The 27,589-nt window shown below is 41.6% G+C and overlaps 1 protein-coding gene across 1 annotated transcript; it reads left to right on the top strand.

Moving 5' to 3' along the window:
• The first annotated feature begins 31 nt into the window (after nt 1–31).
• On the top strand, nt 32–23,136 carry DNTTIP2 (deoxynucleotidyltransferase terminal interacting protein 2). The gene is made up of 7 exons (XM_073548251.1): nt 32–237; nt 13,234–15,152; nt 15,879–16,014; nt 16,250–16,345; nt 18,802–18,966; nt 20,737–20,846; nt 21,931–23,136. Exons 1-7 carry the CDS (start codon nt 175–177, stop codon nt 22,022–22,024), a joined length of 2,583 nt encoding a protein of 860 aa, XP_073404352.1. The 5' UTR covers nt 32–174; the 3' UTR covers nt 22,025–23,136.
• The last annotated feature ends 4,453 nt before the right edge of the window (nt 23,137–27,589 follow it).

Genomic DNA, 27,589 nt, shown 5'->3' with positions numbered 1-27,589 from the left:
ACGGGGCTTGTGTGACATTTGGCTTGTTAGATTGCTTTTAGTAGAATTGGTTCGTATGAGTGAATACCCACGGAACGCTCTTGCAAAGGAAATGTTTCCGGTCGGCGTATTTTCACGGATGCACGTCCGGATAAGAGATGTGCGCATGCGTAGTTTGATTTCTACCGAAGAAAGATGGTGGCGACCAGGCGAGGCACGCGTGGACAGGACGAGGGAGCTGTGAGCCTGGAGGAGCAGGTAATGTGGCGGGGAGTGTGGCCACGTCCAGCCGTGGTGAATGGCCGTGTAGAGCCATATGTCTCCCTTGGTGCGGCCATACCGCAGGATGCCGGTGGTTGGACAGTGTGCATAACTACGGCAGATCTAATTGGAGATAAAGTCGTTATTTTATCCTTAATCCATTAAAAGGACTAAACTAAGGGGGGGGGACCCCCCGAGACCTACGTAGGTTCCGCAGAGGTCTCCCCCTAGTGTGATCCATGGTCATGTCTCTATGGATAGGAGTTACCTAGCAATGGTTACTGATCACGATTCTCTCTAAACTGCAAGTTTCTCCAAGGTTTTTACTTCTTGCCATTAAAGGGGTGAAATCTGCAGTGATCATGTGCTAGAGATGACCTGTTATGTTTACCAAACTCTCTTCAGGGGGAATGAAGCTGCAGTAACTCGATACTCCGGACGCTCATGCATCTTTACAGTGTACTGGGTACGTGCGGTGCTCTTCCGTTCATTTTGTGAACTGGTGCTCGTACTCTGATGCTGGGATTGGATCCGCTATTTGGCCTCTCATGTGGATCTGTATGACTTTCAGTGTTGGGAATTACACTTTAAAAGTACCACTCCAGCGTGTTTTTGTTTTTTTTCCCCTTTCAGTACTGGAATGGCGCTCCTAATCTAAGTTGACCCATTCTAGTCTTATCTTACCAGCCGCTCACTTCAGCTGTTCCCGTCATCGCTCCAGTCCTGCGGTGCCATTTTATGACTGCAACTTCTAACTGACCAGAAGTCACAGTCACAAACTCTCAATGCAAGTCTGAGAGCCTCGTTCTTGCTCTCTTAGACCAGAAGTAGCATTGAGTTATGACTTGTGGATCACACAGCAAGTACGTGAGCCATCCGGTAGGTCACAAACTGTTGGAGACCGACCGGAGCAATACAAATAGAAGTCAGTGGCTGGTAAGTACAAGGCTAGAGGCAGGGAAATTAGTAAGCATCATTCAAGCGCTGACATGAAAAAAAAATGCTGGAGTTGTGCTTTAAACGCAGGGCAGCAAGGTGACTCAATGGTTAGCAATGTTGCTTTGCCTCACTTGGTTCCTGGGTTCAGATCCCACTATGGACAACATCTGTGTGTTCTCCCCATGTATGCATGGTTTTCCTTCCACATTCTAAAGACATAATGATAGATAGATCTAGCTATCTATCTAATATCTGCAGGTCTTGAGAATATATATATATATATATATATATATATATAGTGAGCCCTAATGGGGACAGCAAAGATAATGTCTGTAAAGTGCTGCAGAATATGATAATGCTACTTAAAACATAATTAAGTCAGAACTTTATTTAGGGTTTTACAGCTGCCTTTCACTTAGCACCATTTAAAGTCGTTGTAAAATTACAAACTTCACTTTTTCATTTATTGCAATTTAAAAACCAAACAGGAAAAGGCTGTCCTGAACAAAACTGCACCTGTACACAGCAACTGTGGTTCTGAGGACTGGTTGTTGCTAAGCCTGTGATTTTTGCCCGAAAAAAAATTCCACTCAGTGGAAACCACGTGGCCATCACTATCCACAGCATGGTTTTGATGTAGAATGCATCTATTTAATCATCACCCCAATAACTGCAGTGCTACCACGTTTTTCTCACGTACCCTCACCGTTCGTGAGAAGCTAACATATGAGCATTCTACTGCTGACCTTCAGGTTGTGTATTGAGCCATGTTTTGGCTGACTAAAGGAATGGGGGAAGGGGGGTAAAATTGTGAGCATATTCTAATTCTAAATTTATTTTTTTTCCAATCTTTACATTTTTCAAATTGAAGGACATCAAACATTACAAGAACAATAGAACGAACAGACAATACAAAATAATGTAGGTTCACGGGTCTCAGCATAAGGAGATAAAGAACATGTACAGTTTAACATTTAAAGAAGGGGAATATAGGGGAGCCATTAGTGAGGGGAGGGGGAAAAAACCTGGCCGATAATCCCTGGTATTATATCTAATCATGTAAAACCAATATAAAGTTCCTAAGTCTTAAATAGAGGAAGGAGGGAAAGGAATAGCATATTTCGAAGAGGGCCAGTGTTTCCATAACTTGGTGATTTTGGATCTGGATATATAGTTTGGAGCAAGATGAAACTCCAGATGAAAATGAGTATTGATTTTATCCCAGAGTTGAGACGGGGACGGAGGAAACGGAGCTCTCCACGTAGCAGCAATACATTGTCTAGCAGTAATAAGGACATGTACCATCGTATTCCTATGGTCTCTGGGAAAGCAATCAGTGCCCATAATTAGAGCTGCAGGGGAAGGGGCAGTTTAGACATTTATTAGCTCCGATATCAAATCAAAAACACTCACCCAGAACACTTGAATCAGGTGACAATACCAGAAGTTATGAGCTAAAGTCCCCACAGAGGCACATGCCTTCCAGCACAAAGGAGACTGACTTTGAGAACTATGAACAAGTCTATCTGGGGTCAAATACCATCTCATATGCACCTTTTTCAATTATTCTAAATGATTTATGCAATGTGAAGATTCAAGTACGGAACTAGAGGCTTCCCGCCAATCCCCAATCGAAAAAGAAAGGCCAAGATCTCGTTCCCATCTCGCAATATGCTGCCAGCTTTCCACATGAGCAGATGAGGTCAAAACCCCATATATTATAGACATGCCTCTTGAAATAGTATCATTACGATCAAAGTACTTCTTAAATAAAGATATACTAGGTTTCTTATTAAATAATTGGAGGGGAGCAATGAAGTGTCTGACCAGGAGGTATTGATAAAAAAAAAATTCCATTCTAATTTATGGGTCTTCACCAGGGATTCAAAGGAAATAAGTCATTTGTTATTAAATAAGTCAGCTAAGGAAGTGACCCCCCCAACCTATACCAATTGCTCAAATTGAGGTGTGGGATATGGGCCTCCACTGCTTTAACGGAATTTTTTTTGCGAGATGGAAAGTCACCGGATCCCACCCAGAGCCTCCATACGAACAGTGATGACTTCATAGTTGGGAGAATTGGATTCAAATTAGTCATCGTTAAAAGTTCAACTTTCAAAAGAAGTCTCGTAGAGCCACTCCATGCAAAACAATTTTCAGTTTGGAGCCATCTATGTGAGGACGTCTGAGACCACCAGACCCCACACTCTCAAGTATTTCTGCCCTGTGGTAAGCCATAATATTGGGAACACCCAGTCCTCCCCGGGTATAACTGCAAACCATAGATTTATAAACCACTCTGGCCCTCTTCTTTGCCCAAATAAATTTCCCGATAAGCGATTGTAGTTTTTGAATTAATGACCTGGGTATTTTTAAAGGGATATGTCAGGGATTTTTGTTTTTCAATTAGAAATCGTCCAGACCTGAATAAGTAAGATGCTTCTTTATTGGACATGCCGGCATGGAGAGAGAATGACGGCCTCACCAGGTGTGGGACGTCCTCTGTCTAACTCAATACATATTCTTAAGAGTTTAAATAGCAAAGCCGAAAGGGTGTTGAAACATATTGCATTTGCAGAAATGGCACATACAATTTGCTTAGCTGTTAGCTATCCTTATCTGCGCTACCAGAGAAGTCACGCAAGACAAGGAAAACCAGCTAACGTACACAAAAAGTAACACCCAAAGGTGACACCCATATATACGTAAGTTAAAGAGTTTCAAAGTCTAGGCAAATTAAATGGCTTATGCAATCATGTGTATATACTGTGTATATATATATATATATATATACTCACACACATACACATATATATATATATGCATATAAAAGAACTTTATTACAATTATTATAACATTCCCTCATCTTGTAATAAAATCATTTATCTGTACACATTGGAAACAGATTTCTTTTTGTCAGATTTCACAGAAGATCTTCATATAATCTAGAGGGAGAGTAATATGTTCAGTATATTTATCATTAAGTCCCAAAATTTTCATTCTTTCTTTGGATTCCGAGGTCTCCATTCCTTGATGCATAGTTTTTGTTATGGCAGAGTCAATCAGTCTTTGAACAAGTCCTCTAATGCATAGAATAGCACAGCATCCACAAACAATCAGCACTCCGGACACGATGGTAAGAGATGTCAACGCAGAAGTGAATAATCCGGACCATTTCCCAAACCATCCTTCAGTCCAGGAAGTAAATATGTCGTCATGTCCAGAGTTCTCAGCTAATTCATTAGACAGGGCAGTCAGTCCATCAAGAGCTTTGGAGATACTCCCATCAGAATCTGTATTAAGGATAAAGGGTGCAACAAAAAATCCTCCAAACATTTTATATACACCTCCCTTTTCTGCTACTAACTTGTCTAATGCCATCCTATTCTACCAAGCCATGAGAGGAGTTGGTCCTAATTACTCAGCTATCCCTTTAACTGCATCTCGGGTATAATTAATAAATCTCTGCTGGTTATAGTATAAGTAGTTTATCCAATCTACATTTATTTTTATAATCGCCCACCAAATTATGGATTCCCACCCGGCTGCTACCTGGATCCTAGCCTTGTACTCGTTGGTCACTCCCCTGGGAACTCCAATGGCATCTCTGTAGATACTAGAATGGAAGGATCCTTTCACACTTCTGTCTCTTCCACTACGTACCTTTGGCCCTATCCCTGTTGACAACAGGTGGAACGGCATGATTGGCTGGACCACCGCACAATCCCCTCGGGAACCATGTGGTAGTCTGGCTCTCATGGTTTTATCACTGCATAACCACCATATATTCGCTCTCAGGGTAGTGTGGTCTGACCATATGGCTGAGTACTTGGCCCTGTGGGAGACAATGATCCATTCTCTATAAGAGTCGCCTTGGAGCTCTCCGAAGTCGTGCCCATGCCCTGGAAGACTAAAACAAGTATAGTTACCAGGATTAGCAATCGCTTGTGGTGGGATATCCGGTTTCTCAAGTGGAGGATATAAAAATGATAACATTTTACATTTTCCTTCCCTTTCTGAGGAGACATAAGTTTTACTATATAACTTAATTTTTTAAGCTTTCTGCAATGTATTTAAGCCATTCTAACCATTCTTTCTTCTCACAGCCTCTCTCTAAAGCTAGTTTATCTTCATAAGTTAGGTTAGACAATCTAACTATGAACTCTATCGACTCTGTTATGGTTCTCTCTGGCATACCTTCCTTGGGTCTATGTATGCTATTATTCTGAACTTCTATGTAGAAATGTCCTATTGGGTCTGTTCCTGACATATCAGCTCCTATAACCTTTGATCCCTCATCTTAGGGTTTTTTAAAAGTTCTCAGTAGCTGATTACAATTATTCTTATTTGTGTAAGGGGATCTCCTTTTTCCTAATGGAGAATCAGGCTTTAAAATCTATGTAGCCATAAGGCTTATACCTATAGTCTCGGGCTACAATTATCCATGCTGCTTTACTCCAGTCACACACATGCATCCCCTCTGCTATATTAGAGCTCATAACACAACATACTTATCAGACTCTGCTAGTTTCACAGCTTGTTCCCTATCTCTGTATCATTTATACAACAGACAGAAATCCACTAACATGGCGGCCTCCTGCCCGATTTCAAAAGTAAGATTTAAAGTCTTAAATCTGAAACCATTCTACCACCCTGGACTTTCCTCTCCTGCTGGGTCTATTACCCCTCCAATCTCCCATCACTATGGTCACGAAGAATATACATGTGACTAACCCTGATGTACACATCCTAGATCTGACCGTCTTGTCCGGGTAGGGGGATGAATGGGAGACTTCACCAGTTTGAGACAAGCTTTCCCTTATGGAAAACCTCCCTTTGTAGCTGGACTTTGACAAGCAAGTCAGATCCTACTCTGTCCCTACCTGTCTGACAAGTTTACAATATGAGAGATGGATCCAGGAGGTGCGCTCAGCAATCTTGACCGCAGTAGGAGAAGTCAATAGGACTTGGTAAGAACCTTCCCACTTATGATGGTGCTGGTGTCTCTTCTTTATCACTTTCACAAGGACCCAGTCTGCAGGTTTGACGATCTCAGGTTTTGTTAGTGGGTTTCCTGGAACAAAACTACGAGTAGAAACTTCTTTGTGAGTTAATATCTTAGCCATATATTCTGCTAATGTACAATCAATTTCCTCATCTATCCTTCTAAAGAATTTTAGCTGAGGTAACAGAAAAGGTCTCCCGTATATGATTTCAAAGGCTGTCAGCACTACCGATGTCCGTGTGACATACATATTTAGTACAACCAATAGGAAACAGTACAACCAATTTTTCCTGTTTCCTGCATGGTCTTTGTCAACCTATTTTTCAAGATCCCACTGTGTCTCTCAACCAGTCCGGCTGACTGAGGATGCCAGGCACAGTGGTTTCCCAACTCAATTGACAATGTTTTAGGTAATAATAACATTACTTTACTATATATTTTCTAGAACCCCAAATCTGGGTATGATTTCCTTTAGAAGGGCCTTCGGTACCATTAATGCATCAGAGTGGACAGCTTCAATCCACCTGCTGAAAGCATCCATAATTATAAGGCCGTACTTTTTCCCTCACACTTGTTCAATAAAATCCATACAAATGTGTTGGAATAAGTATCCAGGGTGTCCTCTCTCTGGTCTCAGATTCCCTTAGGAATTATTTTTGCACAAGTAATGCAGATTAAACAAAAATTTTTAATAGTAAAGCCATACATCATAAATACGTAAGATATGATCTCTACCATCCCTCCTGTTGAGACATAGCTTATGCCATGGCTCAATACTGTGACATATCTTAGGAGGTCACTAAATATTTTTTATTTTTTTTTAAATGCCAATAGCATGTCATCCACATATAAGAGCATCTGGCTCCCTTCTGGTTACTCACATTGAGCTAGGTTAGCTTATTTTACCTGGAAAACAATAGTAGGTGATTCACAGTACCCTTGGGGGATCCTGGTGAATGTATACCTGCTCCCCTTATATGTGAATACAAACCAAACCTGGCTATCTGGATGTACCAGGATGCTGAAGAAGACATTACTGACATCACTGTAAAGACCTTATGTTCCGGCCTCCAGTTATTCAGCAGAGTATGGGGGTCTGGCACTGTGGGGGCTCTTGGAATCACAGCCTCTTTTACAGATGGGGGCGCCCTCTCTACTGGAAACAAGGATGTGTTGGACAGGGTATAATCACCCCTTTTATCAATCCCACATCTGCAGGTCATGAGGACCTCAAAGATTCTGGGTATGTGGTCAATTCTTCCTCTAATTCTAGGAAAGGATCAGCATTTCTCACTCGTTCCCCTGCCTCGCTGCAGGTGGACACTGGGTTTAGAAATGGTGTTCCACTTTAGTACTTGTGAATATGCTTGCAGTCTGGCATTGTAAAGTGAGCCATCACCCAAATCCTCCCATCGTTACTTTCCTTACACTCCAACAAAATCACCAAGGAATTTCCATGGTCTACCTTTACATCTGGAGAGGGAAACATGTGGCACGGTGCCTCTAAAAAGCAAAAACAACAATTTAATTTGTTCTGACAGTTTACAACTGATGGCACAGTTCCCTTTATATTTCCAGTATATGGTGTGCAAAGAACAATCTAGAGCATGTAAATTCTCATATTTTACATCAGGACCCATAAAATACCTGTAGTACATGGTGCAGTGTAGTTCTTCAGGTGTGTGAACATCTACATTTGTATACCTTTATCTATTGCTTCCTTGATGAAGAACTCATTAATAAAGGATGGTCCCGCAGTTATTAGATCTAGACTGTAATAATATCTGGATTCTCCATACCCCTGGAGCGCCATTGTCTCAGCCATGGATTTCACCTATAGTCCTGCAGCAGTAGGAATTATTCTCAGGCTCAGGGCTTGCATCATATCCCTCCCACACAGTTGATAATATAATTTGTATAATTACACTTTTACCTGTGCTGAGGGCCCGGTGTCTCCACAGGCGTAGACAATGGTTCTCTGTGTCTTACCACTTGCTCCTTTTACCATCATGCAGGCAGCAGACAGTCCAATAGTAGGTATCTCTTCTGGATGTACTAAGGTTCTAGTGGCTCCTGAATCAACAAGAAAAGTGACCTCATGGTTTCCCACAAGGAGAGTTAATTCTGGAAATAGTGTTTTTTATAAATGTATTACTACTTTAGCCAAATTAAATATTTCCTCTCATTACACCTTTCTTGTACCAAATTTTCACATTTTATGAATTAAGTTTATCATAAAATACAACCCATCTGTCCGGGGACACATTCAGGGTCTCCTAGTGGCCCCTTCTTATCTCAAAACCACAACCACATTCCACAACAATCCTCATGCTCACAGCTTAGCTTATCTCCCCACCTCAGGACTGTTTGCTCTGGGTGGTGCCTACTCCTAGTGTTCAAGACTAAAAAAGACAATGTCAGCGATATAGAATTTTCACTCTCTATGTGTTGTAATATGTAAGAGTTAGGCTAGTTTCACACTTGCTTTTTTTTGCAGCGCGTTTTTCCCGCAAAAAAACGCATACAAAAGCATACAACTGCTGCGTTTTTTTCAAGCATTTTTATGAGCATGCATGAAAAAAACGCAGCGTTTGTATGCGTTTTTAGTGCGTTTTTACCGCGTTTGCGTTTTTTTCCAACATTAGGTGGCCCCTCACACTAACCCAAACCATGACTTTACTAACCCTAACCCTGACCCTAACCCTTAACCAAATCATACTTAACCCTGACCCTAACCCTGACCCTGACCCTAACCCTAACCCTGACCCTAACCCTTAACCAAATCATACTTAACACTAACCCAAACCCTAACTAACCCTAACCCTGACCCTAACCCTTAACAAAACAATACTTAACCCTAACCCTGACCCTAACCCTTAACAAAACCATACTTAACCCTGACCCTAACCCTTAACAAAACCATACTTAACCCTGACCCTAACCCTGACCCTAACCCTTAACAATACCATACTTAACCCTGACCCTAACCCTGACCCTAACCCTTAACCAAACCATACTTAACCCTAACCCTGACCCTAACCCTTAACCAAACCATACTTAACCCTAACCCTAACCCTGACCCTAACCCTTAACCAAACCATACTTAACCCTGACCCTAACCCTGACCCTAACCCTTAACCAAACCATACTTAACCCTGACCCTAACCCTAACCCTGACCCTAACCCTTAACAAAACCATACTTAACCCTGACCCTAACCCTAACCCTTAACAAAACCATACTTAACCCTGACCCTAACCCTTAACCAAACCATACTTAACCCTGACCCAAACCCCAACCCTAACCCTGACCCTAACCCTAACCCTAAACCCCCTTAATTAACCCTAACTCTAACCCAAACCCCTAAATTCCATGGTTAACAAAAAAAAACGCATGTGCAAAAAAACGCATACATGAGCATGCCAGTGCGCACATATGCGCATCCATAGGCTATAATGGCCATTTTTAGCGCAAAACGTGCGCATATGTGCGCATGCGCTTTTTTGCAGGGCCAAAAAATGCAACATGCTGCGTCTGGAAAATACAAACGCACACCCCAAAAAAACGCAGCGCATGAAAATCGCATACATGCGCTTACAAGCGCGCAGGTATGCGCACCCATGTTAAATATAGGGGAAAAAACGCATGCGCACATATGCGTTTTTTTCCAGCGCTAAAAAACGCAAATGTGAAACCAGCCTTAGGCCTATAAGTTACCAATAAGGACACATTGCACATCTGATCTGAAGACTGTTCTCTCTGGGTACCTGATAAAAAAGGACCATATCCAGTTTCATTCCATGGATACCCTCTTGGTACAATCTTAATAACTTTCCAGCCATCAGATGAAATGGTCAATAACAATTCTGCCTTACAATGAGGACAAGATCTTAAAATATATCTGTATCTATGGGATAAAGTCCCATAATGATGTTACATAAAATTCTTAAACAAAAAGACAAACCAGATGAGAACTATACACAATATAAACCCTGGAGCACAAAGGATTTCTACCCACTTATAAGAAGTTTGACAAATATCAGTGGAATTCATAAGTCAACAAGAAGATAAAAAACCAACAGCAACAATTCAATTACTGTTACTAATATCCAGGATCTAAATAATCCTCACTGATTACACTATAGGCCCTTTTACATTTAGCGATGCACCAGCGATCCGACCCGGTCAGTGTAGTCCCGAATATCTATCTAATTCCGCATTTAAGGAACTATATAGCTTATTAAAGTCTTCTTTTAGGATGAGATGGGAAGATGTCGGTAATATTCCGTATCTGGGAATATAAAAGGGGTTGACCATTTATCCAACCGTCTGAAAAATCGGCACGAATTACAAGAATGTCCCGCTGTGCAAAAAAATGTGTGTGAATGCTTTTCCTATTTTTACTTACATTTTGATGTTTGTTTTTCTTATTTGTTTTGATAAACATAAATATCGTGAAAAACAAAATGTTATTCAAAATGTTTCTCCTCTCAGTAATTTCTATGCAGATCTATTGGTGAAGATTTCTATATAACTAGTGCAAAAGAGTTAGAGCAGTTTGTCTTGGATGTGACATCAGAGTTGAGTAAAAACAAGCGATACAGAAATAACACTAGGGGTCCCGTAGGTGCAGAAACTGACAGGCTTTTTAATTGACTAAAATATAATTTTATTAATTATGCATTAAATACTAATCAAAATTGATACCAATAAATTAGTGAGGTTGAGAAATATGAAATGAAATATGAACGATGGACCAAGTGTAATCACTGTTAATAGGACCAATAGCCATATGGTGAAATCCTAAACTAAATCTATACTGTATGGTGCCCCCGCTTAATGTCGGTTTACTCCTAACGTGCCCTATTTCTCACTTGACCACAAAAAAACACTGTAATACTGGCAGATATATTCTAAGCTTTATACATATGCAGAGTCATATGACTGTATAGATCTCATGCTTCTGAAAAAAAGAACAATGATTCCTCAATGGAGAATATATTTATCTGAGTATGCCTTGGGATCCATAGATATGAACGTTGCCGATCGGCAGTCATTTGAATGCCTATTTACACAGGCAAGCCAAAGTAAAGGGGGCATTTATATTGCAAGATGGTCATGAACAGTGTTAAAAATAAATACATAAATAAACCTTGCCATGTAAACAGGTTGCCTATCCCCCAATGAACAAGCGAAATGCTCATCAGGTGAAATGATCTTTTGTAAACAAGACTCGCACTTCCAACAACTTGGCAGCCTATGTGGCCTGAGTGATCTAGTATAGATCGCTCGGTGCGCTCTGTTTATTTTTGTATGCCTGTGTAAACAAGCATTTAAATGACCTCCGATTGGCAGTCAAATCGAGCTGACGGTCGATCTGTGTTAATGGACCTTAAACAATGCACATGGAGTATCTATTCTAGATTACTCAGTGCGCCAAGGGTGCCATAATTCTTTGCTGTGCCCCAGATAATGCACCTCCGAGAATCTTTTTTTTTTTTTTTTGCTCTGCCCTAAAAATTGTTTTTATCGTGCGATTGGCAGCCTGTTTGCAAAGAAAGATAATATTGAAACAAGCATTTTTAACAATGCTCAGTCTCTATTATCTTGCAGTGTAAATGCAGCTTTAGTGCTGTGTTCAAAACTTTATATTATGTATATGTTTATATATTGTATGTATTCTCTATTGCTGGACCCTTGTCCTTACCGTTTTTTCAGAAGAATTATATATATAGCCATGTACATTGATATACATAGTATGGTAATATATATATATGTGCCTGTATTAGGGTTTGCTCACACCGTCATATTTTCTGTCCGAGAGCGAGCAAACAAAACGTCGGATCGCATTTTTGGACCGTTGTTCTTCTATGGAGCTGTGCAAATGTCCAATGTGGTTCCCCCCCCAAGCAATAAATCGCAGCATGTCCAAGTTTAATCCTATTGCCGGCCATGTATATTTTCAGCCCTCTATTTTATACTTGTAATATCTATACTGCTTGGCCCACTCACTTTCCCTTTTTGTTGTCTAGTTATGATTATTTATATACCACCATTGATACCATGGTGCTGTTCATGAGATGGGGTTATATTAAAATACAAACATCTCTTGCAGTAGATAAACTAACAAAGGTAGAATGGTACAAAGGGAAGAGGACCCTGCCCTTGCGGGCTTACATTCTACAGGACGATGGGGAAGGAGACAGTAGGTTGGGGGTTGCATCAGCTCCGGTGGCGGTGAGGTGGCAGCGTGGTCATTGCTGGGTTTATTGATGAGCTATGTAATTTAATGTTGCTTAACATGTCTACAATATCTGCTGTTGCATTCGGTGTCCTGCATTACTTATTATAGGTTATTGTGACGTTGGTGAATCCTGTAGGGTGGAACTTGATTTGGCTTCTTGAATCTGCAGTAGCCTGAAAACAAGTCTCAAGTAGAAGTGTCGGCAAATGTTAAAAAGTTTGCTCAATGGGACTCCTTTTTATGTTGGAAATAGTTGTATTTGCTCCCAAATAGATACATTTTTTTTATTTCTATTTATCAAATATGCAGCATATTCTGTTCAATATTGGTAACTTTTTAAGCTATAGCAGGTAAAGGACTGTTAAGGGACTTTAATTTTTTCCCAGTTCCTCCAGACAAGTTGAGATTTGCAGCTATAATACATGCAGATTTTGCCATGAGTTCATTGCAAACTTGTGGTATAAAAGTTTGCCACACGTGGTCTGAAACATGCAGGCCCCGATTGCAAAATTTTGTCTGCCTTCACTCGTGTCTCCCCTTAATGTACTTTTAAGTAAGCCAGTATTTTTGTGAAATGCGTGACATTCTACTCTTAAACGTCCCAAAAATTAGTTTGAAAGACTAGAAGACTATTTTTGACTTTGCACCAAGTCCTGATTCGCATGTGCCATTTTGAAGACATTGGTGCCAAAACCAGCAACTAATATCAAAAGATTAAAAAGGAAAGTTATTAAAACCACCAATAAATGATCCATAGTCTTTTACTGAAGTATTTATATAAGAATGGCTTCTTTTTTTATTTGCAGAAACCAGAAGTTAATTCACCGACTTCCCCAACTCAGACCCGAAGATCTGTTAGAAAAGATGGGCGGACTGGTGAAAATAGCACAGATGAGAGTATATCTGGGAAGACCAGTAAAAGCCCCTTAACATGCGAAACCATAAAACACAGTACACAGATCACCACCAGAAGTAGGCACAGAAGTGGTCAGTCAGATGCAGAGGTTTCTGAAGCCGGGTCTACTGCCTCGAATGCTTCTACAACAAGATCTCGTAGTAGACAAAACCTTGGACAACTAACAGACTCCACCAGAAAGCTGAGAAGTCAGCGGTCTGCATTGATCACTGAACCTATTATTGAATCCAAGGAAAACTCAGATTTATCTGAAGGAGAATCGAATTGTTCGTCTGTTTCTACCACAGGAAGGAGAAGGCAACCCAGAACTGCTTCACGCACAGTCTCTACAAGAGGTCATAAGTCACTTTTGCTTTCTGCATCCGATGTTTCGGATGAAGAATCCACTTGTTCTCTATCAGAAGTGAAGATCATTGCATCCCGATCTACGAGGAATTCTAGAGCAAGATATCCGTCTCAAAGGGAGCAATCGTCTGATGCTGAATCATGTAGTTCTGGCTTTTCTCTCAGGCCTCTTGCTAGCCGTTCAAGCAGGAGGAATAAACCAAATGTACAGACAGGTGAGATTGAGATGATCAGTGAAAATAATGAAGATGATCCTCCAGATCAAGAAACTTTGAATCCATCTCAAAGGGAGCCATCATCTGATGCTGAATCCTGTAGTTCTGGATTTTCTCTCCGGCCTCTCGCTAGCCTTTCAAGCAGGAGGAATAAACCAAATGTACAGAGAGATGAGATTGAGATGATCAGTGAAAATAATGAAGATGATCCTCCAGATCAAGAAACTTTGATGAAACCCAGTCCTAAGATAGTAAAATCACATGCCTGGTCTTCTGTGGAAGATCAAAATGATTTTCCCTCCCCTTGTAGGCGTTCACTATATCAGCCAACGATGGATGAGGATGAGTTTGTTAGCGACGCTAATAAAGATGATGCTCAAGGTCAAAGGACGTTAAAGAAACAGAGCCCCAAGAAACCTACTGTAAAATCAGATGCCCAGTCTTCTGTGGAAGACCAAAATGTTTTAGCATCGCTGCGTAGGAGTTCACGAAATCAGCCAGCAGTGCTGGAAAATAAGATTGCGATTGTGTCTGAGAATGATCAGCCTCAAAGTCGTGATACCGTAAATCGAGTTTTGGATGTAGACCAACCAGAAGTGGATGAAGCCTCCAAAATAAATGTCGATTTGTGCGTGGAAAGCGGTCCTGTGTCCTCAGTGCGATCCAAAGAAACTCATCCAGAAGAAAATATTCTTCCAGACCAAGTGCTTAGACTCTCAGAAACTTCAATAGATGAAGAGTCGGCCATAGAAGAAAGCCACTTCATGAATGAGAACCATGTAACTGAAGAAGCAAATAAAACCTCTCAGCACTTGCAGGAAAGTGAAGATATGGCTGAAAATATGAATATACATTTGTCCATTGATGGTGAAGAAAGCGAGAAGTCCGAGCACAGTGATGACGATCAGGATGATGATAATGAGGAAGATGAGCACAATATGGAGGAGGACATTGAAGAATTTGTTGATGTACAGAAATGCAAAAAGTCATCACATCAGTTTCACAATGTCGTGGGAGATGGGCTATTTGTAATAGACACTGCTCCTGGAATGGACGCCGGTAAAAAGTATTACATAGAAGATGAGAAAGAGGAGGATGAACAAGGGGAAGTCCCTGGGTTGGAGGAGGAGGAGGAGGAGGATGATGATGATGATGATGATGATGATGATGATGATGATTTTATTGATAAAGAGGAGGAAGAAGATGAGGATGAAGAGGAAACATTACTAAACAGACCGAAGAGTGGATTGTAAGTTTTTACAATTTTCTGTTTGTATCAGTGCTTAAAGTGAAGCTGAAACTCAGAAATGTAAAAATGTAACATAATAGCCACTTATTTCAGATTCTGGGAAACACTTTTTCCCCAACTGCAGGTTGTTTGGGGGAAAAAAAGGGCGTTATTGTCCCTCCCTGGGTCTTGTCCTGAGTCTCCGCCACTGCTCCCGGTGTCTGTCAATGTCTGCAGCGCTGAAGTCAGTGAGCTCAATGGCTCATGCCGGCAGCTTGGACAGAGGCTGCTAGGCTCGGTTTTTTTAGCTGCAGCGCTGCGGATGTAACCTCAGTGCTGCAGCCAATAGCAGATACTGGGAGTAGCGGTGGAGACTGTGATTTACTCAATATTCCTGGATCCAGCACTTTTTTTGTTTTTTAAACAAACTACACTGAGGGAATAGGCGTTTTCTGAAACTGGAAACCCCCTATAAAGGGGAAATAACTATTCAGGGCCTCCCTGGCCTCCCAGAAGAATACATACGATGTATGCAGCTTTTAGTTTTGGAGACTGTCTTGATGACCTGGTCTCGACTTTCATTTATGTCCTCGCCAATCCCAAATGCTTTTTACACACACTGCCTGTTTATGTAAAGTGACCATGGTTCATTAATACACTTGGGCAATATGCACAAAACTCCCATACTTATTTGCAGTTTCCTTTTTGTGTTAGTAATTTGTTTTTTTTATTTGGTCTTTTTTGCAGTGTGTTATCAACCAGTATAGATCCTGGAATCAACATAAAAGAGATGGGAGGTCTGTATATCAACTTTGATGCAGGAAAGCCAAATCCCGGTCCAAGTTTACTCAGCAAAATGAAGAAAGTACATAAGACAGATGAGGTATTTTTACATTTTTATGACTCTCTAGAAGAGACTCTACAATGCAAAAAAAAAAAAAAAAAAAAAGATTGTATTCTACTTTATCTGTACGATGAATTCTTGATGGTGTATTTTATGCATTGTTCACTTTTATGTCAACAATATCCTTTATTGGCACTTGTGACTTCTATTTCATCTGAATTGGGTAGATCATAAATATATTGAAATCCTAAATTCAGTCTGTTTATCTGTTTAGCTCCTTAAGAAAAGTGTCATAACACCCGACTTTGAGAAAAAAGAATGTGTCTTGCCATATAAAGAATCTCGCTTCAAGCTGAAAAAAATGCACAAGGTGAGTAATGCCCAAAGGTTGGAGCGTAAGGATTATTACTTCTATTTCAACGCTATCGCCCTCACCCAGTATACATCTATGTTTACCAGCACTTCAATTAATCCATGTTATTCCAAGTTCAAAAGTGAGGTCAGTCTTCAACAAATCCTCAGGAAGACTCTGAAGCACTCATCCGTTTCGTTCGGACACATTGCTGTACGTTAGAAAAAATGCCATCAGACCAATGTAGATGCAGTGATTTTTTTTTTTTTTTTTTTAATGATAAAAGCAATGTATTTATACAAATAAGGACTTGTGCAAACTCCTTAACGACTGAGCCAATTTTTACAATTCTGACTGACCAGTGTCAGTTTAAGGTTAACTCTGGAACGCTTCATCGGACCCCATGGATTCTTATTTTTTTTTTATTTTTTTGTGACATATTGTACTTCACATTTGGCAAAAGTTTTGTAAACTTTTAATATTTGTGCGCTTAAATCCGAGAGAGCGCACACAAATGGTTCATAAATAACATTTCCCACATTTTCAAAAGTGCCACCGTTCTAAAAACTGCACCCCTCTAGGTGTTCAAAACCTCATTCAAGAAGTTTATTAACCCGTCAGTTGCTTCACAGGAGTGTGGAAGAAAAAAATAAATGTTTCACTTGTTTCATAATAAAATTACTTTAGACCCAAACTTTTTATTTTCACAAGTGTAACAAGAGAAAATGGACAACAGTTTGTTGTGCAATTTTTCCTGAGTATGCCAATACCCTATTTGTGGGGGAAATCTACTGTTTGGGCACACGGCAGGGTTCCGAAGTGAAGGAGCACCATTTGGCTTTTTGATTGTAAAATTTGCTGGAATAATTAGAGGCTACCGTATCCTATTTGGAGAGCCCCTGATGTGCCTAAACAGTGGAAACCCCCCACAAATGACCCCATTTTGGAAACCACACCCCTCACCGATTTTATCCAGGGTTATAGTGAGCATTTTGAACACACAGGTCCAACACAGAATTTGATAACATTAGGCCGTCATATTGAATACGTCGTCATTAGATATGCGCAAGTGCTCTCTACTCCAGTTTGCATTGGGTGCTCGGGTATGAACCTAATAGTGTGGGTGCTCGTCCCAGGCCCGCGTGTTTAGTAGCGGCTGTTGGACACCCAAAAAAAATGTGAGTAGCTAGTATTTGTACGCAACACAAGCCATCACAAAAAAACAATAAGTTTTGAAAAAAACACAATTCTAGTTCCAGTCCTAAAGCCAATTGCAAAGAATGGGGGGGAAAATATTGACCAAAAAAGATTTGATTTACTTTTTTTTTTTTTTTTTTTTTTTTTTTGTGATCACTGTGATGAGGTCTGTCACAGTGATCAAAAGGATCCAATAGGAAAAAATTCCCTATTCCATATTGCCGTGCATGTGCCCTCCATTTTTTTTTTCCAGGAAGATGACGTGGAGGGCCGGGGGACTGAGCAGGAGGGACCGTTGGGTGACTTGGGTACTGGGACGGCTCGGTGGACATAATTTCTCTAATTTCTGATGTGTATAATGGAGCTGATAATAGCTGATCAGTAGGGTGTTAAATAGCGATGATCGAGCGTGCTCGGCACTGCCCTGTACTAAATTGAGCATCTGGGTGCTCAGTCATGTATCGAGCAGTGCCGAGTATCACGGAGTGCTCTGCTTCCCGTAAGTGAATTATCTGAGCTGGGCGCAGAGAGAATTTATTCATCCTCCGTAAAAATGTTTGCGTTTGCCATTCACTTCTATTATGCTCTCTACTAGAGTCGAGCGCGTCCGACCTTCTCAATTTGAGTACCGAGCACTCAAGCTGGCGTGCTCAATCAACGCTACAGTTAAACAATAGTTTGCACTGGTTGTGCACTGCTCAGACAATCCCTTCTAAATCACTATTCCCCCTGTGTAAAATTATAACCGTTATATTCTCCTTCGGGGCGTGCGCTGTTCCAGTGATGATGTGACGCAAGTCCTGCCGTCACCACTGGAACAGCGCACGCACCAGAGGAGAGTATAACAGTTATTATTTTATATGGTGAAATTATAGTGATTGAGAAGGGATTGTCTGAGCAGCGGAGGACATCCCCTGTAATTGACAGGCTTGAGGTTGGTGCAGCGCAATCTTCCGAAGCGGTCTTCTAAAAACTTGCCACATCAGAGGTTCTCGTTTAAACAGCTGCCATAAAATAATTATGCAGTTCTCGTTAAGGGGTTATAATTTTTTATATATATATATATATATATTATGTATAACTCCCACCTGTCACTTCACTTACATTGTGTTTAAAATAATGGCTGTTTTGTTTTTTTCTTTTTTCTTGTTAGCTGCACTTGTAAAAGGTTTCCCATCGGTTATATTCTTTTCTGCAGGGGAATATTATGGTATCAACAAATCAATAAGTTTGCACATTTACTCGTTATGAATACTTGCCTTCACTTGTACTTGTAGGAGGAAAGGGATAAAACGTCTGGAAGAGGTTGGTTTGACATGAAAGCTCCAGAATTGACAGATGAGCTGAAGAATGATCTGAAGGCTCTGAAAATGAGATCTGCGATGGACTCTAAACATTTCTACAAAAAGAACGATCGGGATGGATTTCCAAAATATTTTGAGGTATGGAAAAGTGAATTCACCTATATTATGTGGACAGTCACATAAAATATGCTACAATTATCCTATCCTTTGCATCATGTCCTCAGATATTTGTATACGGGTGATTACCACAAATGTTGTTTTGATGGAAAAACGCCTTACGTTAAAAGAAATAATTGACATCCGCATACACTAGAAAATACATGTGCTTCTCACAAAACTAGAATATCTAAAAGTTAATTTTCAGTTCTTCAATACAGAAAGTGAAACTCGTATATTATAGAGTTATTACAGTGTGATCTATTTCAAGTGTTTATCTCTGTTAATGTTGATGATTATGGCTTACAGCCAATGAAAACCCAAAAGTCATTATCTCAGTAAATTAGAAAAATTGAAACACATGCAAAGGCTTGCTAAACATTTAAAAAGGTCCCTTAGTCTGTTTCAGTAGGCTCCACAATCATGGGGAAGACTGCTGACTTTACAGATGTCTGGAAGGCAGTCATTGAGACACTCCACAAGGAAAATAAATTTTGCATTTCATTTGGAAATCAATGTCCCAGAGTCTGGAGGAAGAGTGGAGAGACGGACAATCCAGGCTGCTTGAGGTCTAGTGTGAAGTATCCACAATCAGTGATGGTTTTGGGAGTCATGTCATCTGCTGGTGTAGGTCCACTGTGTTTTATCAAGACCAAAGTCAGCGCAGCCGTCTACCAGATAACTTTAGAGCACTTCATGCTTCCCTCTGCTGACAAACTTTGTGGAGATGGAAATGTAATTCTCCTGCAGGACTTGGCACCTGTCCACACTGCCAAAAGTACCAATACCTGGTTTAAAAACAACAGTATCACTGCGCTTGATGGGCCAGCAAACTCGCCTGACCTTAACCCCTTAGAGAATCTATGGAGTATTGTTAAGAGGAAGGAGAGACACCAGGCCCAGCAATGCAGATGAGTTGAAGTCTGCTATTAAAGCAACCTGGGCTTCCATAACACCTCAGCAGTGCCACAGGCTGATCGCCTCCATGCCACACCGCATTGATGCAGTAACTGATGCAAAAGGAGACTCGACCAAGTGTTGAGTGTATTTACTGAACTTACATTTCAGTAGGCCAACATTTCTGATTTTCAAATGAGGTTCACTTTTTGTGTTGAAGAACTAAATTAACTTTTTGATATTCTGATTTTGTGAGAAGCACGTGTACATCACGGTGTATGTATGCAGGTGGGCCTGCTGTCCCTTGTCTGATTACTACAAAATTATTCTATATAATTATAAAGTATCTGTCCTGAGGGTGATCCCCCTGTGATTGTGCAGTACAGCCTTTATTTAGTCCTTTTAGTTTAAGCAGAAAATGCCGATTTGTTTAAAATCTAAATAGGCTTAAAGAGATTGTCCACTATTTCGGCACCCCTTTCTTAAATATTCCCTGTGTAAATTGGAAAAAAGAAACCTTATCATCTCCCACCCCGTGGCGGTCAGGTCACCCGGCACTTGCCTGATTTACGCTACAGCGCTCAAGCAGCATAACAATAATGGACTGCAGTTCCTACACTGTCCTAGGATGTCTGACATTGTTGGAACAATGCTGGAGCTGGGAGTAATATTTTTTTTTTTTTTTAATACATGGGAGACTACAGCATTTTAAGAACGGGTTGTTCAAGTAGTGTAAATTTACGTTTACTTTTGCATAGAGCTTTTATAAAGCCCAACTACTAATGTTGAATAAGATGGCTCCTTAGTGGTTTGTAGTGCTTCTCACATTTTATTTTCTGTCAATTTTCTCCATAGGTTGGTACTGTGGTGGACAACCCAATAGATTTCTATCATTCCCGAATTCCCAAGAAGAACAGGAAGAAGACAATTGTGGAAGAACTTCTTGCAGATTCTGAGTTTAGGAGGTAATCATTAATTGACAGAATGAAATATCTGTATCCTTTCTTTTTTGACGGGGGGGGGTCACATCAGTCTTTGATATATGTAAAGGCATTATTATGATTCTGGTTCACGTTGCCGGCAAGATGTCTTGCATTGTAAGGCTGAGTGCAGACGGAGTTTTGAGCCCTGCGGAATTTTCCGTGCAGAATGGAAGAAATCCGCAGGTCAAATGACCTGCATTTTTCCTGCGGATTTCTTCCATTTTTCATGCGATTTTTGTGGGGTTTTCCATCGCGGTTTTCTCCCTGCGGATTTGGTGACAGGGGAGATGGAAAACCGCACAAAAGAAGTGACATGCTGCGGATTTTGTACCGTGGAAAAATCCGCAGCGTCTGCACAGCGGTTTTTTTTTTTTTACATTGATTTTAAGGCTACTGTACATCACAATGCAGAAATGCAACGTTTCTGCGCGGTAAAATCCGCTGCAAATCTGCATCGTGTGCACACAGCCTAATATTGGCAGTATATGTGACGTTGACTGAAAGTAGAGGACAACTAACTTTGGTAGGGAATAGTGGTTAGCGAACGTGCTCAGATAAGGTGTTATCAGAGCATGGATGTGCTTGTAAAATGTTTGAGTCTCTGCGGCTGCATGTCTCACGGTTATTATACAGCCATAACACATGCAGGGATTGCCTAAGAAATGGGCAATCCCTGCATGTTTTGCGCCTGTTGACCACCCACGAGACATGCAGCCACGGGAACTCAAACATATTGTTTGAGGACACTGTTAGCATCCGAGCATGCTCGGATAACGCCTTATCCGAGCATGTTCGCTCCTCACTAGTTAGGAATAGTGTACTGTAGTATATATCTGGACAGAAGGTTAATAGAGGAAAAACCTAAATGTCCCTGTAATATAGAAACTTCTCATTTTATCCATCTGGGCCAGGAAAGAGCCTCTTAATTATCACAGTCTGAGACCACGATAAAAAGGTTTTCTTGTTTTCTGCACAACTCTTAAAGGTGTAGGGTAAAAGAAACTTTGGTTATCTGGCACCTGCATAGGTATCTTTAACCTTTTTGGTTTTTTTTTCATACTTTTAGAAATAATAAAAGGAAATACAAGGAGATCATTGCAGAAAAGGCTGCCCGCGCAGAAGGCAAAAAGTTTCGCAAGAAGAAAAAGTTTCGGACATAATTTCCTTCCTTCTTTCTGTGTCCTGGCCAAGTGTTTGTCCTGCTGTAAGTGGCTGGCAGTGTGTATACTGCACTTACAACTAAACCTGAGGACTGCGAGAAGAAATCTGTACTTCACTCCCATTGTGGAAAAATATATTGACCCTAATTTTTGTGAGGTCTGCTATAAATATGAGAAACTGCTATTTTTATATATTGGATCAGATTAGCAAAAATTCAATATTTCCATTGATTTAAGAATCTGCTCCGTGTCACTAACTTAAATAAACCGCTCATTTGCAGTATAGCTTTAGAGGAAAAAAAACAACCTGGTTTTTAGTCTTTCCAATAATTGAGACGCGTGCAAATTTTAATGATAAGGGTCTGTGAGCGGAGACCCTGTGATCTCAAAATTTTCTTGGTACCAAGTTGTCAGGAATATATAGCATAATCGTGAATACTGGGGTTTCAAAAGACACAGGATCAAAAATCTATTTTAAATGATACTGGGAGTTCACCCCTGATCAGACGCATGCACAGACCAGATACAGAATCCCCTTCAGTGACTTTTGCTCTGCTGTTTTTGGATCTCCTATAATAGTGAAGAGACCTTCCCAGTCACAGGGCCACATAACCAGGTAGGATGGAGGTCGTTGGACAAAAATAAATTACCATATTTTTCGGACTATAAGACACACCACAAATTTTCAGAATGAAAATGAAATTCAGCTTATCCGGATGGGGGGGTGCGATAATGTGACCCAGAATGGTGCGGCAGGTTTGGCGGTACTCAGTAGTGTGGGGGCTCCGGTGACATTTTGTGAAAGCCCGGAGTCCCCGCACTTCCATTGCCTCGATGCTGTGGCCTTTCCATTACTAAGCCAGACTTAATGTCACCTTACAATATAAAGGTGACATTAACCCCTTATTACCCCATATGCAACTGCTACAGGGCAGTGGGAAGAGAGGCTAAGTGCCGGAATTGGCGCATCTTACAGATGTGCCTTTTCTGGGGTGGTTGGGGGCAAATGTTTTTAGCCGGTGGGGGCCAATAACCATGGTCCCTATCTAGGCGATTAATATCTCCCCTCAGTCACTGGCTTTCCCTCTCTGGTGCAGAAAATTGCATGGGAGCCCATTCAATTTTTTTCCCGTGAAAAGAATCTTTTGTTAAATACAGATGGGGCAGCACGGTGGCTCAGTGGTTAGTGCTGCAGCCTTGCAGCGCTGGGGTCCTGGGTTCGAATCCCACCAAGGACAACATCTGCAAGGAGTTTGTATGTTCTCCCCGTGTTTGCGTGGGTTTCCTCCGGGCACTCCGGTTTCCTCCCACATTCTAAAGACATACTGATAGGGAATTCAGATTGTGAATGTGATGATGATTTGTGCAAACTGTAAAGCGCTGCGGAATATGTTAGCGCTATATAAAAATAAAGATTATTATTACAGGTCCCAAATTTTACACAGACATACTACTAACAGTATTAATCACTGACATCTATAAATCTAACTGTTCTGCATGGGTTTCCTGTATGTAAACCATGGCTCCTATCCTGTTGGGTTCTTCAAAGATTTAACAAAATCCAACAAATGAATTAAGGGCTAATCTAGCTATATCTCTAGGTAGTGTGTGTGTGTCTCCAAGTAAATCAAACTTCTGTGAAATCACACTGTCCACTTAGGAAGCAACACTGATTGACAATCAATTTTTTTATGCTGTTGTGCAAATGAAATAGACAACAGATGGAAATTATTAGCGATTATCAAGACACCCTCAATAAAGGAGTGGTCCTGCAGGTGGGGCGCACAGACCACATCTCAGTACCAATGCTTTCTGGCTGATGTTTTGGTCACTTTTGAATGTTGGTTGTGCTTTCACACTTGTGGTAGCATGAGACGGACTCTACAACCCACACAAGTGGCTCAGGTAGTGCAGCTCATTCAGGATGGCACATCAATACGAGCTGTGGCAAAAAGGTTTGCTGTGTCTGTCAGCGTAGTGTCCAGAGCCTGGAAGCGCTACCAGGAGACAAGACAGTACACCGGAGACGTGGAGAGGGCCGTAGGAGGGCAACAACCCAGCAGCAGGACCGCTACCTCAGCCTTTGCGAAAGGAAGAACAGGAGGAGCACTGCCAGAACCCTGCAAAATGAATGCCAGCAGGCCACAAATGTGCATGTGTCTGCACAAAAACGGTTAGAAACCAACTCAATGAGGATGGGTCTGAGTGCCCGAAGTCCACAGATGGGAGTTATATTCTGTTAAGTGCTCCCTTTATTTTTTGAGCAGTTTGTGCATATGTATGTATGTGTGTATATATATATATCCTATTGTAACTAATTCTATTCCATACTGTACCTGGAAGATCACTTGCTGGCTTTTTATCTAAAAACGCATGCGCATACAAAGGCGTGCAAATGCATGACAATGTGCACACATGTTAAATATAGGGGGGAAAAAAACGCATGCGCAAAAAAACGCAAGTGTGAAACCAGCCTTAGAGAAGTGTTCTATGTAAAAGCACATGTAAATGGATTATACTCGCATAAAAGAACGTATGACAACTGCATTACCCTCGCCCGACTTTCCTGCGTCAAAATCGGACTGAATTTTAATCGCTAGTGTGCCCTAAGTGTCACATCACTGGAATCGGGGTCTCTGCCCCTACATCATGCTGCTCTCAAATGGAGTAGAAAATACCTGGAACAGAGCAAGTAATGGAATAATACAGTGAGTACGGAAAGTATTCAGACTCCTTTAAATGTTTCACTCTAAGTTTCTTTGCACCAATTTGGTAAATGCAAAAAAGTTTTTTATTCTCTTTACACTCTGCACCCCATCTTGACTGGAAAAAACAAGAAATGTAGACAATTTTGCAAATTTATTAAAGAAAAACTGAACTATCACATGGTCATAAGTATTCAGACCCTTTGCTCAGACACTTGTGATCCTCCTTGAGATGGTTCTACTCTTTCATTGGAGTCCAGCTGTGTTTAAATAAACTAATAGGACTTGATTTGTAAAGGCACACACCTGTCTATATAAGACCTCACAGTGCATGTCAGACCAAATGAGAATGATTAGGTCAAAGGAACTGGCCAAGGAGCTCAGCGACTGAATTGTGGCAAGTCACACATCTGGCCAAGGTTACAAAAAAAAAAAAAAAAATTGTGCTGTACTCAAGTTTCCTAAGAGCACAGTGGCCTCCATATTCCTTAAATGGAAGAAGTTTAGGGCCACCAGAAGTCTTCCTAGACCTGGCCGTCCAGCCAAACTGAGCAATTGTGGAAGATGAGCCTTGGTGAGAGAGGTAAAGAAGAACCCCAAGATCAGTGTGGCTGAGCTCCAAAGATGCAGTAGGAAGATGGGAGGAGGTTCCACAATGTCAATTATCACTGCAGCCCTCTACCAGTTGGGCCTTTGCGGCAGAGTGGCCCGATGGAAGCCTCTCGTCAGTGTAAGACATGAAAGCCTGCATAGAGTTTGCTAAAAAACACAGGAAGGACTCCCAAACTATGAGAAATAAGATTCTCTGGTCTGATGAGACGAAGATAGAACTTTTTGGTGATAATTGTAATTGGTATGTGTGGAGAAAACCAGGCACTGCTCACCACCTGCCCAATACAATACCAACAGTGAAACGTGGTGGTGGCAGCAGCATCATGCTATGGGGGTGTTTTTCAGCTGCAGGGACAGGACAACTGGTTGCAGTTGACAGAAACATGAATGCGGCCAAGTATAGAGATATCCTTGATGAAAACCTCTTCCAGAGTGCTCGGAACCTCAGACTTGGATAAAGTTTCACCTTCCAACAAGACAAAGATCCTAAGCACACTGCTAAAATAACAAAGAAGAGGCTTCAGAACAACTCTGACCATTCTTGACTGGCCCAGCCAGAGACCTGACCTAAACCCAATTAAGCATCTCTGGAGAGACCTGAAAATGGCTGTCCACAGTTCACCATCCAACCTCACGAAGCTGGAGAGGATCCCCAAATCCAGGTGTGAAAAACTTGTTGCATCATTTTAACAAGAACCCTGCTGCAGCCTTAAAGCAGGAGTCTGCGCCCAGAGTGTGAGAGGAGAGCTGCCGTGAACTTACCTGCCGTTGCGCCGGACCTGAAGTACGTGACCACCAGGGGAGTGGCCGAAGTCCGATTCAGGCGCCGAATAGTGGCGGTGACCGACAAGGCCGAAGAGTAATGAGAATGTGCCGAAGTCAAGCCAGGAGGTCGATGTAGCGCCGAGGGGTGAGACAGAGTGGTAAGGATGTAGAAAAGTGTCTGGAAGCCTAAGACAGTGGTGCAGTACAAACGGGGCAGGCAGATGGCAAGTAGGAATAATCAAGCCAAAGCTCAGAGCCGGAAACAGACAATCAGAACAGAGTCACAAGGCAATGCACAGAATGAGAAAACAGACCAGGTCATACCCTAAGAGGCAATTGTACAGAACAGTATGCAAGCACACCAGGGGGTCAGCCACACAGCCAAGGACGACTGTACCACTCACAAGGACCCCCAGGCGGAGGCTGGTACATATAGACCTCCCCAAACCAAAAGGAGGCCATACCAAATTAACCCTGCGAGGACAGGGAAGAGAACCCGGTCCACAACCTTGACACAATACTGAGCAAAGGGTCTGAATACTTATGCGTTACAGTCACCGAACATGCATGGAGAACCCAACACACAGGCAGACCAGGCAGCTGCCTAGGGCCCCCGCTTCTCCAGGTGCCCCCAGTCAGTGGGGTGCTGCTAATAGAGGTACACTATGCTGCTGCTATGGGGCCCTGAGTAAGAGGGGCCTGGCACCGCCCCCACCCATCGCGCATTCAAATTATTGGCATAGATACCGATACAGTTGAAAGTAGTGATGGAGGCGAGAGTGTCATGTGACGCTCCCTCTCCCATCACTCTGCCTCTGACTGAGCGTGTGACAGCTAAAGAGATGCTCTGCAGAAGCCAGAGCACAGAGCAGTGGGGGTAGAAGGAGGATAGGTAAGTATTGTGTGTGTGTGTGTGTGTATATATGCATTATAGTTTGTGTGTGGGGGACTGCACTATACTGTGTTGTCTGGCTACTGCACTATACTGTGTTGTGTGTGTCTGCTGCACTATACTGTGTATATGGGGGCTGCATTATACTGTTTGTGGGGGGCTGAATTATACCCTGAGGGGGACTGTTTTATATTCTGGGGGGTGCATTATAGTGTGTGGCTGCATTATACTCTGAGGGGGCTGCAGTTTTTAGGGCTGCATTATACTCTATCAAGGACCATGGGAAGTGCATTATACTGTATTGAGGACTATCTGTACCAATCATTCTTCCTCAGCCGGAGTATGGGTATGTGCACACAGTCAGTAAACGCTGTAGGTTGGACACTGCGTACTTGTGCAGCGCACAGATCTTACAGCATAGTGGATTCAAGAAAATAGTGGATTCAAGAAATCCCATATTCACTATGTGCGTGCGGCGCGTCTCTCCAGATTGCAACATGTCTATTTATGTTGTGGAGACACGAGCCTCCGCAACATAAATTTCCCCCGTTCAATGTATTGGATGCTGTGAATCCGCACGGTTCAATGAAC

The sequence above is a fragment of the Dendrobates tinctorius genome, unplaced genomic scaffold (genome assembly GCF_039654945.1).
Source record: "Dendrobates tinctorius isolate UK_male_01 unplaced genomic scaffold, ASM3965494v1 ptg000156l, whole genome shotgun sequence".
NCBI lineage: Eukaryota > Metazoa > Chordata > Amphibia > Anura > Dendrobatidae > Dendrobates > Dendrobates tinctorius.
The sequence above is the reverse complement of the archived record's forward strand: the minus strand, read 5'-3'. Positions and strand labels throughout refer to the sequence as shown.

What these genes read in the sequence shown, in the direction of transcription:
- DNTTIP2 (XM_073548251.1), top strand. Translation starts at nt 175, where the DNA reads ATGGTGGCGACCAGGCGAGGCACGCGTGGACAGGACGAGGGAGCTGTG. An exon ending in CTGTGAGCCTGGAGGAGCAG is followed by an intron (nt 238 to 13,233) that starts GTAATGTGGCGG and finishes TTTTATTTGCAG; the next exon opens with AAACCAGAAGTTAATTCACC. An exon ending in AAGTACATAAGACAGATGAG is followed by an intron (nt 16,015 to 16,249) that starts GTATTTTTACAT and finishes TTATCTGTTTAG; the next exon opens with CTCCTTAAGAAAAGTGTCAT.